We start from the raw sequence: 17,481 nt of genomic DNA on the forward strand, positions 1-17,481 counted from the left end.
AGGTAAACCCTAACTTTAAAAAATACAGGTTTCAATCCAACTTTAACCAGATTACTGTGGACCTAACACATTTTGGGCCATTTTAAGCTAAGATGGCTGAGTTATTTACAGTATCTAACCCAACATAACTACTGATGAATCAGGTTGTCTTCGGTTAGAATGAAAAATTCTGGGTTTTACCCTATAAATCAAAGACCTAATGCTAAAAAGTTTTTGGGTGATTTTCAGTTTGAAGTCCTGTTACTGTAGATAATTCCTGACTCCCACTCTTATTGCATAAACATAGAGATGTTCATTGTGCGTATTTACTGATGTTACAAAACAATGTGACTTAATGCAGTTTTCTTTTTATTTCAGACAGAGAATAGGCTACATTGCACAGACAGATGTTAAAAACACTTGATATTTAACTGTAACAGTTAACAATAAATGTGTTAAAAAGTATAAAATGACAAATGCTCGGGATCAGCGGTGTGCTCTCCAAGCCACAACATATAAGAGGACGGTCTTGTATCTGTTAGGTGGAGAGAAGCAGGTGGACTGAAATGTAGGAGACAGCAGGAAGCAGGAACTGAAAAATCCATATCTATTTGTTCAACACTCAGGAATGTAGGCGAACAAAACAAAACTGAACCACAAAACTTAAATACAAACTGAACCAATGAGGGAATAGGGAACAGGTAACTAGACAGGAGAACAGGCAAGGAGCTGATTGGCTGGGGAAAACACTGGGAGCAGGGCACAACTGTAGGAGCCATGTATTTGACTTGTGTTAAATGTAAAATTCCTCCCAAGCACTAGGGGGTCTATGGTAAAGGCCAGACTGGCCACAGGTTATTTAAGTTCATCCCAGTTATCACATGTGTTGCTGATGAAAAGGAGCAAACAGTTTTTGACTGTGCTCAGATTTATTGTTTGGCTGTATTTGTTTTAACTTTATGTTGAAAGCTTGGGAAGTGACAAACTATACAGGAAATGGATATTAGTAACAAAATAACTGCAGCATATATGAAGTATTGGAAAAGACTGAATATTGTTTCTGAGTACACATATATAGGTATTTTATGCCATTAGTAGCCAGTAGCTGCTAAAGAGTAAGAATTAGTCACTACAAGGATTGATGTGGAAATGATGTGGATGTTGTGAAGAGGAACTGACCTTAAAGCACTTGCTAAACATGTTTTACTGCAACATAATCTGGGAGTGGTTTCCTGATCATGCCACTGATATTAATGTTCTTAATCCCACTGAACATTCATTAAACACTGAGTAGCACCAGCAGTAATTTTGAGTGAGTATGTCATGTTTCATGTTGTGACCTTGCTGCTTCAGAAAAGAAAAGCAAAATTGTTTAACAATGAATAAGAAAAACTACATCACAAACTACATCACTCAAAAGTTGACTATTAAGTTTACTGGAAAGTGTAGCATATGTAATACTTTTATGTATTTAGAATCGATGCAGTCAGACTTTTATGGTAAAATAGGAATAAAAAATGAAAACTGAATGAAGTAACTGAATGAGTAAGAGGCCACTGGTTTGTCACATTTCCTCTTTTTTTTCTTGGAGTGTGTACCACTCCAAGAAAAAAGGGATAATAACTTGACAAAAATGGTTGAGAGAAAATCCAGATCAGTGTGTCCACAGGACCTTCAGTGGGTGATCAGGCCTGTGCTGTTTTTCTCCTCTGAAGAAACCTGAAATGAGATAAACAGCAAGGTTGCAATATGGCTGTCACATCATCCATTGCTAAACATTTCTCTTACAAGCAACTTATACATCAAGAAAGAAGATGAATAGTGAAGAGCACATTGGATCATTGGTTTCACTATAACGTACCTGTGCACAATTAAGTCAACTCTGGCTTTTGTAGTGCATCTGTTGGGCCAGGTGGACCAGTGCTGATTAATTAAAAACACTGTTAATATTACATACATGTACATTAAAGCACAAAATACAAAACTTAACAAGAAGGTACATACAAAGCAGCACAAAACACAAAAAACTTACAAATGATAGCATAAAAGATACCAAAAAATGTGTTATTATATTCTGTTAATATTAATATTACATACTGTTGTTACATCATGCTGACTTACTTTGTTTCGGAAGAATGGCTTTCTTTAAAAGCAAGAGGAGATGACATGGATGCTGGTCTCTTTACAGCTCTAACATAAAAATATAAAACAAAACACGATTTACACCAGACCTGAGTACATCTGTTCCCTCATAATTCTGCTAATTGCTTTGTATGTTATTATTTGTTGTGAAAAATATGTTGTGCATTGTGATACACTCCCACCCCTCTTTTTGTGAGGGATAGGGGATGTTTAGGGGGGAGGTAGCAGGTCAACAGTATATGTCACGTAGAAGTAGTATACACCATCTGAAAGCTGGGAGCCTGAGGATTAATTTGAGATAGAGTTCAGCACTGTGTGTCAAGTTTTTCTAGAAATACATCTGTAATGAACATTGTGTTTTGGTTAGGCGCCTATTCACATTTTGAAAGTTTAGAGTGTATAAGGGCCTAGAACATTATGATGGAAGTATATGACGTCCATTTCCATGCTCAATTATGTCTCATAAGTTGTTGTAGCAATTTTTGGGTTGACACCATTTGTTATACAGATTTGTTGCAAAATTTAACCATTTCTGATCACTTGAGAATTGATAAAAATGGTCAAAAATCCCTCCAAAATACCACATTAAGACACCAAGACCTTGAAGAACACCACAGAAAAATTCATGCTGTGATTTGGTATCAAAACTTTTCACATTTGGAGTTTTCTGTAAGAATTGCATTTTTCTTTGATTGGATAGTGAGCACTTCTGTTCTGGAAATTGCTCAGAAACCCCCTTTTTGTCAATATACCTAGAAGAGCCATACATCCCCTGATTGTTCTAGGTCTCTAGTTTGTGGGTATTAAGTTTCATGAGGATGTGATTATCCTAGAGGTCACAATAGGTCATTTTATTCAGTGAGGTCAAGTTTCAACAAATGGTCTCACTATATTGAAATGGCTACTATGGGGACTTACATCATCACACATTAATACAATTGGGCTCATTGACTCCACAAGAGTCTCAGCTTTCCAGTCATGCCAAATTTACACAAATCCAAGACTGTTTAGGGACCCCAGTATGCAGAGATATTCAAATACACAATGATTAGCACAAAGTGGGCATGTCTGTAAAGGGGAGACTCGTGTACCCATAGAACCCATTTTTATTCAGATATCTTGAGGTGAGAGATCACGGGGGTTGGAAGACAGCCATACCAGTTTTTCCCTTGCCAAAATTTAGCCTAACTTTGGAGCATTATTTAGCCCCCTTCCCAACAAGGTGGATTCCTTACGTCGTCACTACAGCCTCTGAAAGACAGTAATGTCACCTGCGGACACCAGCATCCACGGGGAGTGGAAGAGGTCAAGTCCAGAGTGAGGGCTTTAACAGCAGTTTTCAGATCAGAAGTTCTTCTCTCTCTCAAAGTGTAAACACATAACTCATAAGAGTTATAGATCTAAACCTTAATTGATAAGGAGAGCACTGTTAAGCTCTTATTGACCTCAATACAATCTGCAGGCTGTGTCTCCTCACTCTCCCATTTCTTAAACTTACAGATTCTCTCTTCCTTCAAACACTGTGTGTACACATATCATACATCCTCATGCTCAGCTAGTCCTGCTGCCACTAACAATGTACAAATCTTGGGGCTAGAAGCTTCCTTTTAGGCAAATCAGTTTCTCCTCAGCAAAATGTAACTTGTGCTGCATGTTGCTGGGATTCTTATGCTTTTTGTGTACCAACATGCTATGCTACTCCATCTCCCTTTATTATTATAAGAATATCAGAGCTGCAACCCTCATTTTTTGTGTGCAATTAAAGGTCTGAAGATGAAAATCTGATCTTGCTCATGGTTTAACTTGTGTGAGCAAAGTTATCTCAGTGCATAACACTGCTGTCTTACAAACACTAGGTTATAGATTCGATCACACCTGCAGGCAACTTCATAAAACACTGACTGCAAGTTAAGTTACTTGAATGAGTCTCTGATGAGTAGATCAAATCCACCTGAGTATCATCTGAACACACGCTTCAAAGGAAGGAATACAGCTCAAGGAAATCTGACCTTCTGTACAAAGGAGTTAAGTTAGTCAATGCCACAAATGTACTTAAATTTGATTGCTGACAGAAATAGCAGAATCTTAAATATTTCTTCTTCATTTTACGTCATAACTTCTCGTGTTTTTAAATGTTTCTGAATCCTCAAACTTTCTGATTATTTCCAGGTTTACATGAAAATATTAGAGATTTTCACTGTGTTCTCAGACTTTTCATAATCCAATTCCTTTGAAAACATTATTTTAACAAAAGTTTTACCAAATCAGTGATGTTCCTTTGTCTTACCTGCACTTTAAGATATTGTGGTATTTCTTCACCATCTCAAGCTCTGTTGTAAAATCTAAAAAACAAAAAACAAAAAAACCCAAAACACATTGTATAAAGAAAATGCATTATTAATTCCATTATTGGAAATGTATTGATTTAATTTCAATAAAATAAGTAGAGAATTTCTAGTCATTTACATATATATTTTTTCATTTTGATATGTTGCAGTTACCTGGGAGTGCTGCATCATCTGTCTTGAGTGACAGCTCAATTGATGTCTGCATAGTTTCCTCCAGTGTCTTCAGGATGTTTTCCTGATTCAACATCAAAATCTTTGTCACACAGCCAAATATTGTTTTCTCTATGCAAAATGTATTGAATCATACAAGAATTGACTGCTCAGACTGAGCAAAATGGTTATAAAATACACACATAAGTATCTAAATGTTTTTTATTTAGATCAATAACAGTAACATTTGTTTTTACTGTATCATCACCGTATTTTGTATGATTAAAAGTGACAAACCTTCAACTGATTCAGCTGGGCCAACATATCGTCTTTAGCGTTCTCAAACATGGTGTTCTTTGAATCACACACATGCGTCTCAAGAGTGTCCCTCATGTTTTTCAGAGTGTCCTTTCCTCTAAACTCGGCTGCTCCTACAATAAAACAGAAAATTGTTGTCTAGCTACATTTTTCTGCAAAATAACAATAAATTCAAATATTATTATAGTGTCAGGCTGGATATGTCATGTTCTTCCTTCTTACTTTTATAGCATTCTTGCATGCTGTTCTTGATTAACTCTGTCAGACTGCTGTAGATGGTTTTCTTTTTGTCCCGGATAATGTTGTGGAGTTTTGTCTTAATCTTTTCTTCCTTATAGAGAAAACACAGAGAATCAACATGTTTATAAATCAAATACTGATAATAGAAATAAAACTCATCATTTTCTCTTTTCTTTTACAAATTTTCGCTGAACCTGTTGTAAATATTTTTTGCTCACTTAGGTCAGATTAAAAATGTGTGTATGTTATCAAATGGAGCAGGTTCAGCTTGCAGCAGCCATAAATGTAGCATGTAACTCCAGTTTTGACTGACAAAAACAATTCTGTAAACATTTATGATATTGATAGAATTTTCCATGTATTGCAGTGAATATTAATGTGTCAACAGATTTTTGTGTTTAATTATTCCTTAATGTTGAGTCTTATTCCAGTTGTCAGATTAAGGAAAGATTATGGTTTGGGTACAAAAAAATGACTTGGTTAATATTACAAAAACATAGTAGTTTAGGTTACAATTACCACTTAGTTTAGGTTAGGGGACCAATGTCATCATGGTTTCAATAACAACCACTCTGTCATGGAAAAACTGTGATCACGGTTTAAAGGGGTCATATCATGCTTTTTGTGATTTTCTGTCATGTACAGTATATACTGTTATAATGTCAGATGGCAACGTTAAACATAGCCAACGTTTCAAAACATGAGGTGAATGTATGTAAAAATGCTCCCTGAAAGTCAAAAGCCAATGTTTCAGCTCATTCTGAACGCTCCGTTTGCAAAGTTATCTTTACTTCCCCATCGAACTGACGCTAGATTGTTCACATAAAAGTGGCCGTTTGTTCTGTAGTCTTTGTTGCTAAGGTCATTCCATGTGTTGTTCATGTTATCCAGGTGTATATTTCTGACTGGATGTATTTGAGAAGTTGACATTTTGAGTAAAGAACGAGAAAAAAAGTGAAATCCTACTACCATTGTACCATTGTTTGTATAGCTTCCGGAGGCGGAGGTCTGCTGAGGGGCAGCTTCTGAGAGCTGGCCCATCAGAACAGAGTGGGCTCATTAGGAGGGGGGCCTTAAAGAGACAGGAGCTAAAATGGCCTGTTTCAGACAGAGGCTGAACTGAGGGACTGCGGAAAAGGGCCAGTATAAGATAAATAAGGAATTTTTTGAACTGTCAGATATTCCAGTAGAGCCCCAAATATAAATATAGACCTGGAAATGTGCATATGTATCCTGTAAAGAAACCAGTGTTAACTATCGATAGGGAATGGGAAACAGATAGCAGCCATCTATATCAAAGTCTAAGATTTTGTTGACCCATCCATCGACCTCTATTTAGCCCCTCTGTGGCTCTAAAATAACTTCATACTGCATCACCTTTTGTTACTGGTGGATAAGAGTCAAATTACTTCAGCCACTGGAGGGCTTTGTTAGTTGAACGTAAACATTATGTTGTTTTAGGGCATTTTCTGAGGAGTGGTGCTTGTTGTTTTTGTTGGGAAGACAATCTCTCAGTGTCCCTTAACTAAACTAATGGCTTAATAATGGACAAGGGGTCAGCAGTTAGCTTCAACCATGGTACAATATTATTAGGGGGTAGTTAATCAGTGCAGTGGAAATGCAGGACTATCTGTTTATTTTGCTCCATTCATCTAAGAATAAAATTGATTTATAACACTGTTTAAGATTGTATTTGAGGGCAGATGTTTTTACATTAGTAAGTGAAGGCTAACAGAGTTACAGCTTTTTTCAAATACTCATTTGGCTAAAAGCTGTGCAAATATATGTTCTGTGTTGCACACACTAGAGATGTAAATGGCTGTTCATATAGCACTTTTTATCGAAAGCACTCTACAGTGTTTCTGCTGCACCATGCAATGCTCCAATAACATGGCACAACCATGATATTAATGCCTCCCTTCCTTCTTAAATAAAGGATAAGGATAGAATATAATGATTCTCGTGTTTTACCTCTGTCTTGAGAAACGTCAGTTGCAGCTCAAAATCTTTGTACTTTTGAATCAGCCCCTGGGTGTCAAGTGAAAACTCACTGATGACCCCGTTGAATGGTCCACATCTTCTGTCGTTTCTGAAAAATAGTTGAGATGTTACGTAAGGGCCATGTTTGTATTTTAGTGTACTTTAATATCTACGTTATTATATTTATGCACGATACTATAGCCAAACTCAGAAAATGCTCAAATAATAGGTCTATATGTCAACATAAACACATTTCTTACGGGAAGGTCTTCTTGAATTCCTCATCAATGCTGTCAGTCAGCCATGAAGCTAACTTTGCATTGAGATTAATTTGTTTCTTTTTTTTTGGCTTGTGGGTGCCGTTGTTCACTACTACACACTTCAGTGTCTTGTGAAAAGCACTGCCAGCTCCTTTTCCTTTCTTAAAGAAAAACAGAATTATTTTAAGAACAGTTAACATATATTACATTATATGAAGTGCAAAATTAGTTCTTTTGATAAAACTATTTCTCATTTACAGCACTTACTGGATATAAGAAGGACTTCAAGGTTTTTTCACATGAATCTTTAGAATTTTTGACCCCTTCACTAAGGCATTTTTCAAAAGCCTCATAAGCATCTTTTATGGGTTTTCTGATTTTATCAAGTTGAAGCCTCATGCTTTCTTCAAGGGCTGTGCACACATCTCCATTTTTGCCAGTCTGAAATCAAACAGAACACATCCAAAGTAAATAACAGTATTTAAAGCTATAAATACCACTTGATTGGGATCCATTTCAAACAGTATTTCATTTTTTTTATTACTTTACCTTAAGGAAATTGTTGCCCAAAAACAATAATATAACTATATACATATATCCTATAATCATATTGTCATGTTTGGCTTGATAATTCACACAACTGAAGAAAAACATCATAAAGAGGTTAAATTAACACACATTGCAAATCCAGGAAGCATATTGTAAAATATCTTAAATGATGTTGATTTTGAATAAGCAAATGTAGTATTTTACAACTTCAATTCATTTTTAACAATCTCAAAAGTGTTTTTGTGATTAAATTGGTATTGTTTACCTTTACAACTGGCAAACTCTCTCTCAAACGCTCTTCTCATGGCCACAAAATGCAACGCAGCCATTTTTCAAGCCTATTTTTCATGCTGATTACTGTGGTTATGCAGCCTCTCTGAAACAACCAAACTTCAAGAAATCGTCTTTCTTGACCCTTCTGGTTTTGGTTCATGTATGTGCAGCATCGTAAAGCCCAAAATGGCTGGGTGACGGTGAATATAGATCAGCAAGTGTGGTGATTATTAAATACTCTCTCAGATAGTCACATCACTGGTCTCATACAAAATACAAGACTACACACAATAGCACATCACATACACCCGCCATGTCAACTAGAAATTAATAATCTAATAAACTAATAAAAGCTTGTCAAATTAAAAGCAAGATTATTTGCGTTCATGAGGAGACCATGAGATGAAATTTAGATTCAGTGGTTACAGAGCTGAGAAGTTTTTAGCAGATTTTTTAATTGGGTTTTGAATGTATTGATGGAACTGCAGCTCTTCATATCATCAGGTAGGGCATTCCACTGAGTTGTGGCTTTCACAGAGAAACCTGACTGCCCAAATGCAGTGCGACGAAATGGTATGGTACAATCTCGTACAGAGGATGTTCTGGAGGATCTAATAGAACTTACTGAGCGAGTGTACACAAAGTCACATAGTGGAGGAGGCGCCAAACCATTTTAAATTTCATAAACTAGGCACAAATTTGAGAATAATCTAAAATTCTGAAAGCTCAGTAAATTGTATTTCTCCAGTACCCTACAGTGATGGAAATGCATTGGCTTTTTGTCTAGAGTTTTTAGAGTTTGTTTGTATGAGGATTCAAGAGGTCTTATGGCTGTTTCTCCAGCATGCCCTCAACATGTGATGCAATAAGACATATGGGAAAGAATCATAGCATGCATAAATTTCTTGGCTGCGTCAAAAGATAGACAGTTTCTAATATGTCTAAAATATGCTAAGTTGTATTTTATGGTTTTAATCGCTTTTTTAACATGTTTCTTAAAGTTCAAATTTGGATTCTATGTCACACCAAGATATTTAAACTCGGTGACTATGTCAACCCTTTCACCTTTGATGAGAATATCAGCGTTAGGAGGTTGTACCATGGTTTTAGAGAAAAACATACCCTTTGTCTTGTTTACATTTAGACTCAGACATGATTGATCAAGCCAATGTGTGATCCTTTCCAATGCAGTTGTTAGCTAAGCAGCAGCTAACTCAGCTGCATGTGTGTACACAATGATGTCATCTGCATACATTTGTAGTTCTACATCATGATACTGTTGAGGGAGATCATTAATATATAGGCTAAATAATAGGGGACCTAAGACTGACCCCTGTGGAACACCCATTGTGCACTTCATGTTACTAAACGTGTGTCACAAATTTGTAATCAGGCATATGCATACAACTTACTCAATCAAATGTGATTTGTGGGAGCTAGCCAACCCCTCTCATTGTAAAATATCACATTTGACCTCTAGCTTGTGGGTATCAAAAACTTTACATTTATTTCTGAAAGTGAGTTGTTGGAATCTAATAAGAGACTGGAAGTTATTTATTTCTCCCCTCTCCTCTTTGGCCTAATCCAATTACACAGTTGAGGGAGGTGTGTGTTCATTCAAACAGTAACAGTCAAACAGTCAAAATATGTCGAGTTATTGATGCTCTTACTGCCAATTCACTGTGTACTTAACTTTAATAAGTTAAAATACAAGGTGTTAACTCAATCTTACCACCTGTCCAGATCTGGCCCCTTCAATCAGAGAAAGAATCCCATGAGCTCCAGAGACATAGTTTAAGTTTTCTGAGTGACAGTCATTGAGCTCTTGCAGAAATTTCTGAAGTTTGGGTATTTCTGTTAAAAAAAAAAGAAAAAGAGGGCAGAGTATATACATTAAATATTTACATCTAGATACTTAATGTGATTGTCTACATTTTTCAGGAGACAAATGCACTTCCAGGTTAAAGTTCAAAGGCAAATGCTTAAAGTAGGTTGATACAAAATATGTACTTGATCCATTCAGCACATGTATTGAGACTTAGCCTACCATTCTCATCTGTATTCAGACATTTTCCCTGTAGAAACTCTTTGGAGCTCACCATAAACACTGTGAAACGGTCCTGTTCAAAATGTTTCTGAAAAAAAGAAAAGTTTTGATTGTAAAGGAGTCTTCTACAGAGTTAAATTTGAGTCAGTCTATAAAACTCACCTGAATCTTTTTTCTTTGGTTGAAATTGTTCCGTACATCTTTCTTGGTTTGCTCATTTTCTTTAAATCTGAGATTACGAGCCTCATCTGTTGAACTGTAAGAAAAGATTATATTACTTAATCTTGATTCTATTATCATATCATCAAATGGCACTTCACACAGTATTTTCTAAAACATAACCTAAATTTCAGATTGTCATAATTATTTTGTCTTTTGCCAGAGTTAAATTTGCAGGTATTTTTCATCAAACCTGTAACCAATTACTCTGTCATTAATTCATTTTGTGTCATGTATGAAAGTTAAGAGAGCCCAACATACAGCAGCTGAAGAGCATTTCATGAAAACATGAAATACAGAAAATACAAATACAGAAAACATAAGCAAAAGGAAAAACACATTCACTCATTTGAGAACACTAATATTCATGTAATGCAAATGTAAAAAACACAATGAAATACAAAAACACTGCAGACTGAACAGAACATTTCAGGAATGATCTTTTTTGAGACCAACCTAGAGGTCATCTCTGCTTAGTATCTCCACAGACTTCTAGCTCGTCATCGCCAGACTAATTTGTAAATGCGAATTGCTAACCTTAATTGCTAATGCTAACCCTAACCCCTTACTCATCAATAAAACATGAGTTTGCCAGATTTGTCTGGTACCCAAGACCCATTGTGATTCTTGAATAGTCTTAACAAAACAACACCTATGTACACACATATTATAAAAAGAAAGCTAACAGCTTCAAGATTCTCTGTGAAAGTGTATTATTAATTTAAAGACTGTAATTACATCAAAAAAGAAACTTAATTTGAGATTTCCAGGATATCATAAAGGAACCCGTGGATCTACTACTCTATATTATGTATTTATGTGAATGTGTATCTCCATTTGCTTTATGTTTCTATATTTGCCCATATTGACAAATTTATCAATACGTTTTCCTCATTTGTTTGTGCTTACTCAAGTTGTGCTCTTGGACATCATGCAAGTCAAATTTTTGGATGTTATATTTTGTTATGTTTTGGTATCTTGAAATGTGTGTTACCGTGCTTTTGAAACTTCAGTAAGATCAGACTTAGTGCAGATGAAGTGAATCTGCTGACACTCGCCACCATTTCCCATGAGGCTACAGGCACTTTCCAGGATCTCCCAGGCTTCTTTTTCATCTGCTGCTCGATTCATTTCCGTTACGATCCACACAGTTGAACAACTTGCAACAAGCTGAAAGCGTATAATGGCAAGTTAATTATGAATAATTAATTATCATTGCTCTGTAATGACATGATGTTACAGTTTCCAGGTAGCACAGTAATAAACTACAAACAGCATTTTAAATAAATAATTACCTTTTTCCACATTTCATCTCTGCCCTTGTTACAGTCTCCATTTCCAGGAAGATCAACCAGTGTGACATGCTGAAGAAGTTTTTTATTGGGCACCTTAACGGTCACACACTTTACTAGTGGCCAATAACACCCCTGTCTGTCTTTTTCCCTTCTTGTGTATTGGATTAATTTTTCAGATAGGTCTTCAGCCTGCAATAAACATAAACATGAATTTTCTGCTTTTAGTTTTAAGTTTGTTGAACAATTATAACTAAACCAAACTGAACTTGGCTGTATATATTGTGATTTGAAGTATATATACAACGTAAGGGATTCCTTTTTAATTTATTTTTATTTTGTACTTACTGATTTGCCTGTCAACATCTTCTTCTCAGATCTGAGAAATTCTGGAATTTCTCTGAAATAATTTTTGTCCATGAGTTCATCGGGAGATTTATCTTCCCATCCTCCTCCATAAAGCGCTGACAGCTTTTCACGATATTCGTCATCATCATCACCATCATCACAACCATCTTCTTTAAGGAATTTGTCAAAGTTCCACAACTCTTCTCTCCAGTCCTAGAAAATAAAAATAATAATTGCATTAAAATAAATAAAATGAAATGCTATGTACATATAATATTTATATAAGCCACAGCACAGTTTGTGCAGTAACTGGCTTGATGTAAATACAAACAAATGCAGCTTGTTTTACCTCTTTTGTAATGAACTCAATTTCTGCTTCATAGTTTTGGTTGTCCACGTTCGCCTCCACTTTAATCATTGCTGAGGTACATGCACTGCCACTTCCAGAGGGCAAGAGATTCTCCTCTCCAATGACGGCATTTATCAAGGAGCTCTTTCCAGCCCCTGTTTTACCAAAGACACCAACCAGCTCCCTCTTGTCTGTTTCCAAATCTCTGATTTTATCTCTGTTGAGTTTAAATACAGGTTAATTGAGTAAAAATACAAACACAGAATACAACTTGTAAGATCAGGAAGACAGCAACTGATGAAGAGCCCACTCAAGCCCACATTAAATGAGAGTGTTATTAAGGTGTTAGTCAAGAGCAAATGTTGACAAATGTCAGTCCTTATATACATATATATATAGTATATCAAGCTTTGTTTATATGTCCATTAATCAAAGAAACAATAGATAATAATAATCAATAAATATATATGTACAAAAAAATAGTTTTGGGATTAGGTTGCATGACATATCTTATGTTTAAGACAAGTAATAGTAAGGGCCTGACCAGAGCCGCGCTGGTGATGGCAAAATTTCACACCAAATGTATTACATTTGAATGAAATGGTTGCATTCATTAGGCAAAGTAAATCTGAACAACGATTTCACACTGTGTTCAGATCTGAGTTGATCTCTAAAGGTACTGTCATGTCAAGTCCAAAATGGGGGAGGGGGTGTTAATTGTATTGATAACAACTTATTCAAATTAGATTTGACACCATACCCTGAAAAAGAAGAATTGGTAAAACTGTTTCAAATTGACTATTGCAGTTGATACAACTCATTTTTTATTGCAATTCTCTTAAATTCTAATCAGTTTAATCAAGTCTGAGGTAATTCATATGTTGACCAATAAAGTTGGTTCAACTCATTTTCTTTTTTTCACACATGCTTTACTCAGTTTTCTCACTGTCTTACAGTTATGGTCTATTATTGAGTTTGTCATACATATTAAGAAGTTTACTAAACTAACAAACAATGCAATACAACATCAAAATATAATGTACTGATATGTAATACTTACGTCAGAAAAGTGTTAAATGTTTTGCCTTGTTGTATATTTTGTCTGACTTTTTCCATTATTTCCGTCACTTCACCCAGTATGATTTCTTCTGTTAGAACAAAAGTACAGAACTAATTCAGCATTATTCATGCAAAACCAAGTTATTAGTGAGGTGCAGTGTAAGATGTTGCGTCTTGATACACAAAAGTCATGAAGGAAAAGAACCTCCACCTGAGGTGGAGTGGTAACCAGCATGTTGCACAAATATCGTTACCTGCAAGTACCTTAAAATAATAAGCTCAAAGATCTCCATTTAATTCTCTTTGGCAGCACCATTTGGCGACAAGCAGTAATTGCAGGTGTGTTGTTCTTTTGTGCAGATTATATTAATATATTACTGTATTTTTATTTGTAAAGCTTTTATTGCACTTAGAGTAACGTAATGAGTGTAGCTGTTGTCAAGTCGAATACTTCACCTCGTTCACTGTCCTCTGCTCCACTGTGTGTGCAGCACACACACAAGGAGCCCTCACTGAAACACGAGTGGAGTGCAGTAGAGAGGATATAGCGCAACCATAAATGATAGCAAAACACAGCAGCGACTGTTTATTTATGTTAATTACCTAATTTATGTGCATTCATTTAATTTCGACTCAGTGTGAGAGTCTCTACTGCATTTTGTTGTGATTTATGGTTACATTACTTTGTCTCCTCTCCTCTGCTCTGAGGAGCACCATGGGGAAGGGCTCAGCCATCCGCATGTGTGCTGCACACACAGCGCAGCACAGGAGAGACAGTTACTGTACATGCAATAAAAGCTTTGTGTGTAAAAAGCCAATAAGAGTAAGCTTTTAAAAAATAAGCCACTAGTAAGTAATTATAATACCTGAATTTTCTCCCGGTACAGTGTCACATTGTCGTTTAGTGGTTGGTGATTGACATTCGCCCTGAGGATCCAACTTTTTTTTTCCTAGTTAAATATATTTTTTAAAATTAAACAGAAGCCACAAACTCAAACATTAAAACTCTCATAGCATTGTTTAGATGAAGCAGGATGTTACTACTTTGGAAAACATCAATGCACTAGATAATTATATATTCTTCGCTGTGTGTCTCACCTTTATCACCTGTGTGGCTGGTGGATGGCTGAACCTGAAGATTAACATAAACATTTTACTCTTAAAACTTTATTTGATCAAGAAATTATATTCATAAAGCTTTGTCCTCTCACAGGGTAAATGGGATTAGGCACACATTTTTACAATCTACCCGTATGTGCTCATCCAATCTGGGATGAACCTGAAATATCCTGGAAAGTGGAGTCTACAAAAAGGGCAAACAAATGATCCCATTCATTATCCACTTTCCTGCAGTGAACAACACTGATCAAACGGAACAGTTCTCCATTCAAAGACATAATGACATCTTAAAATAAAGTCAGCACAGGAGAGTGATTCTCAAACTATTACAATTCCTAATGAAATTAGGAATCGCTGTAATGAAGTGGGAACATTACAGCGATGTGCAGGTACTTTTTAGTTCTTTTGTGTAGATTATTGTTACCTGCAAAAATGTATGGATGCTGTAGCCACTGATGATTGTGGATCTAAGTGGTGAAGTGAAGATGTGTTTTTTACACAACATAGCACTGCATGCTATCAGGTGCTGTTTATTAAGGTGACTGTGTGTGTAATATGTTGTGTTTGGTGTGTGTGTTGGAGATATAACTGAAGATAGTGGTGACAACTAAACACCACTATATCTAAAACAGCCATTACAACACAATCAAGCAGTAAATATGACATATCTTCATCTGAGATAAAGGTCAAAACACTGTCGCTGTTCTATTATTGCTAATTAATGATAATGAAAAATTTTATAAAAAGCTGAATTTGGGTAATGTGGGACAATTTCTGTTATTAGTTCTTCATCAATATATTTTGATATGAAGCCAATACATTAAATCTGCACCCAATACCAATCTGAAATCCCCAAGGTGTTTTCTAATCATATCAGAAAATTACATTGCAAATATCACAGTTCAGGCTGGGACATTCATTGGGAGTCTGAAAAGCCTGTGCTGAAAATTAATACAATAAAAATTTCTCTGGTCAGGAACACTCAAGGTCAAGTGCATGCCTATGTTTGGTCATTTCAGTAATTACAATGTTTTTGCTGTTACAAATAGTATATTAATGTATTAAATGTATTATGTATTAATATTAGTAATAATATAATTTGCTTAATAATATAAAATATATATTTCACCAATTTAACAACATATATAACTGTCCCACATTTCAAACCACATTTTCTAAAGTGGGACAATGAAATACAAAATATGAAACATTTTTTCACCATATTATCGCATATTTTGATGCATGAATATATCATAAAGACGATCTGATAACAATTGGAAATATTGCTTCATTTATGACAAATTGAAATTTGTGCATTTGAGCTTAGGTGTCCCACATTACATTAATTCACCCTAATATTGTACAATGTCATTTGATGCAGAGTGGAGGCTACACTCTGTCACTCCTTACCTGAGTAAAATCAGCTGCAGCTTCATGCTCCTGTTGATAATGCAGAAAATAACAAGACTAAAGGGCAGCACATACTGGCAGCATATGACACATGTCAGAATAGTACACCAGCAAAGAGTTGATGCCTAAGGATGAATCGCTGTCTTATTTCTCCAGCATTGACGCAAGGCAACTCCCCAGAAGAGCAGTACTTTAATGTTGTTCACCTGCTAGACTGACACATCCCAGCTACTATACTACATCTGCTGAAAACACCTGCGTTTTGGATGGTTATTCAATAGGCTAGTAAAATACTTTAGGGAGTACTTTCAAATGTTGCCAATTTGTCAGCCATCTAGTAGAAATAGGAAAATTCAGTTCTCAGCCCAGTTTTGGAGATTTCGATAGCTGTTGATTTAACACTGATGAGTTTTGGAGTATAAAGACTATCAGCCTGCAGGCTGCCACCATTTTTTAAAATGCGTTTCTACAGAAAATACTTAATGCAGAAGTTTTAACAGTTGCCGATTTTTTGCCCTCTGGTGAAGAATACGAGATTGTGTTTCTTCTGGATTGGTCTCTGTGAAGTTTTGGAGATATTGTTATTGATGGATTTTACACTGATGAAGTTTTGGAGAGTGTCTGTATTTCACTCTGAACTCTGATCCATTTTAGGCTACTACTATCTTGGATCCGTCATATAAAATTTAGAGAAGACACTGAAAATATAATCTGTATGACTGTAATAAATTCCTTGAATGATCTCATACATATGATATCTATCGTGTAATACGAGACCAAACTGGAAAGCTAGAAGCCTGAAAAATCTGCTGTTCCCTGCTTTTGCTTTTTGCTCTTTCTAATAACAGTAGACAGTTGTTCTGAGACAACAATGATTTCAAAGACCTGACATGTGTCTAAAACATTATCATAACTGTCATGATTGTCAGTGAGATAATTTTAATGTCATCAAGACTTTTAACAATATTTAATGATCCTTTAAATTGTAATAGCATGTGTCTACCCAAGTGAAAATAAGAGACCAAACACAGTGTTAGTGTCAAGTATCTTTGTAGAACATTACCTTCAACAACTGGAGTTTCTTCCTGAATATTGCCCTCAGTCCCACTTTTGGAAACAGTTGTTCAATGTCGTGATCATTGAGACAGTAAAGACTTTCCTTGTCAATGCCTTCATCTGTAATTAAGAAATGATCAGTTGAATCAAGTCAATTATTTGAAAATGTCTGCAGATATCTATTTCATAAGGAATGAAACAGGTGTAGATGCACTTTATTAAGCATTTTGTAATAGCATCACAGCCTCTCAGAGCTGCTACAGTGGCTGTATTGGTATAAACAAAATGCATATTCATTTTAATATATGTATCTATTCATCAGTCACTTTTTAGTTTTAATTTC

At 35.6% G+C, this 17,481-nt stretch overlaps 1 protein-coding gene and 1 long non-coding RNA gene across 3 annotated transcripts in view; one reads left to right on the forward strand and one right to left on the reverse strand.

Moving 5' to 3' along the window:
* The window catches only part of LOC122966678 (nuclear GTPase SLIP-GC-like), a 50,723-nt gene that overhangs the window by 28,985 nt on the left and 4,257 nt on the right, over positions 1 to 17,481 (reverse strand). Inside the window, exons 3-24 of one of the 2 annotated variants that reach the window (XM_044330946.1) lie at positions 17,146 to 17,258; positions 16,083 to 16,112; positions 14,652 to 14,685; positions 14,420 to 14,503; positions 13,555 to 13,642; positions 12,495 to 12,711; positions 12,146 to 12,358; positions 11,801 to 11,989; positions 11,500 to 11,675; positions 10,449 to 10,542; positions 10,287 to 10,374; positions 9,972 to 10,093; positions 7,685 to 7,858; positions 7,418 to 7,578; positions 7,149 to 7,266; positions 5,160 to 5,268; positions 4,917 to 5,050; positions 4,623 to 4,704; positions 4,409 to 4,463; positions 2,101 to 2,169; positions 1,841 to 1,902; positions 1,688 to 1,698 (exon numbers count right to left, since the gene is read on the reverse strand). In XM_044330946.1, the coding sequence (XP_044186881.1) occupies positions 1,851 to 1,902; positions 2,101 to 2,169; positions 4,409 to 4,463; positions 4,623 to 4,704; positions 4,917 to 5,050; positions 5,160 to 5,268; positions 7,149 to 7,266; positions 7,418 to 7,578; positions 7,685 to 7,858; positions 9,972 to 10,093; positions 10,287 to 10,374; positions 10,449 to 10,542; positions 11,500 to 11,675; positions 11,801 to 11,989; positions 12,146 to 12,358; positions 12,495 to 12,711; positions 13,555 to 13,642; positions 14,420 to 14,503; positions 14,652 to 14,685; positions 16,083 to 16,112; positions 17,146 to 17,258 (2,402 nt within the window). In that variant the 3' untranslated portion in view covers positions 1,688 to 1,698; positions 1,841 to 1,850. Of the gene's footprint in view, positions 1 to 1,399; positions 1,699 to 1,840; positions 1,903 to 2,100; positions 2,170 to 4,408; positions 4,464 to 4,622; positions 4,705 to 4,916; positions 5,051 to 5,159; positions 5,269 to 7,148; positions 7,267 to 7,417; positions 7,579 to 7,684; positions 7,859 to 9,971; positions 10,094 to 10,286; positions 10,375 to 10,448; positions 10,543 to 11,499; positions 11,676 to 11,800; positions 11,990 to 12,145; positions 12,359 to 12,494; positions 12,712 to 13,554; positions 13,643 to 14,419; positions 14,504 to 14,651; positions 14,686 to 16,082; positions 16,113 to 17,145; positions 17,259 to 17,481 lie in introns of those variants that run through there. The other variant, XM_044330944.1, reaches the window with a different exon arrangement.
* LOC122966680 lies at positions 334 to 12,782 on the forward strand. Its single transcript, XR_006398436.1, has 3 exons — positions 334 to 1,311; positions 6,881 to 6,882; positions 12,773 to 12,782. It is a non-coding gene; the product is annotated as an uncharacterized LOC122966680 (long non-coding RNA).

Source organism: Thunnus albacares, chromosome 17 (genome assembly GCF_914725855.1).
Source record: "Thunnus albacares chromosome 17, fThuAlb1.1, whole genome shotgun sequence".
NCBI lineage: Eukaryota > Metazoa > Chordata > Actinopteri > Scombriformes > Scombridae > Thunnus > Thunnus albacares.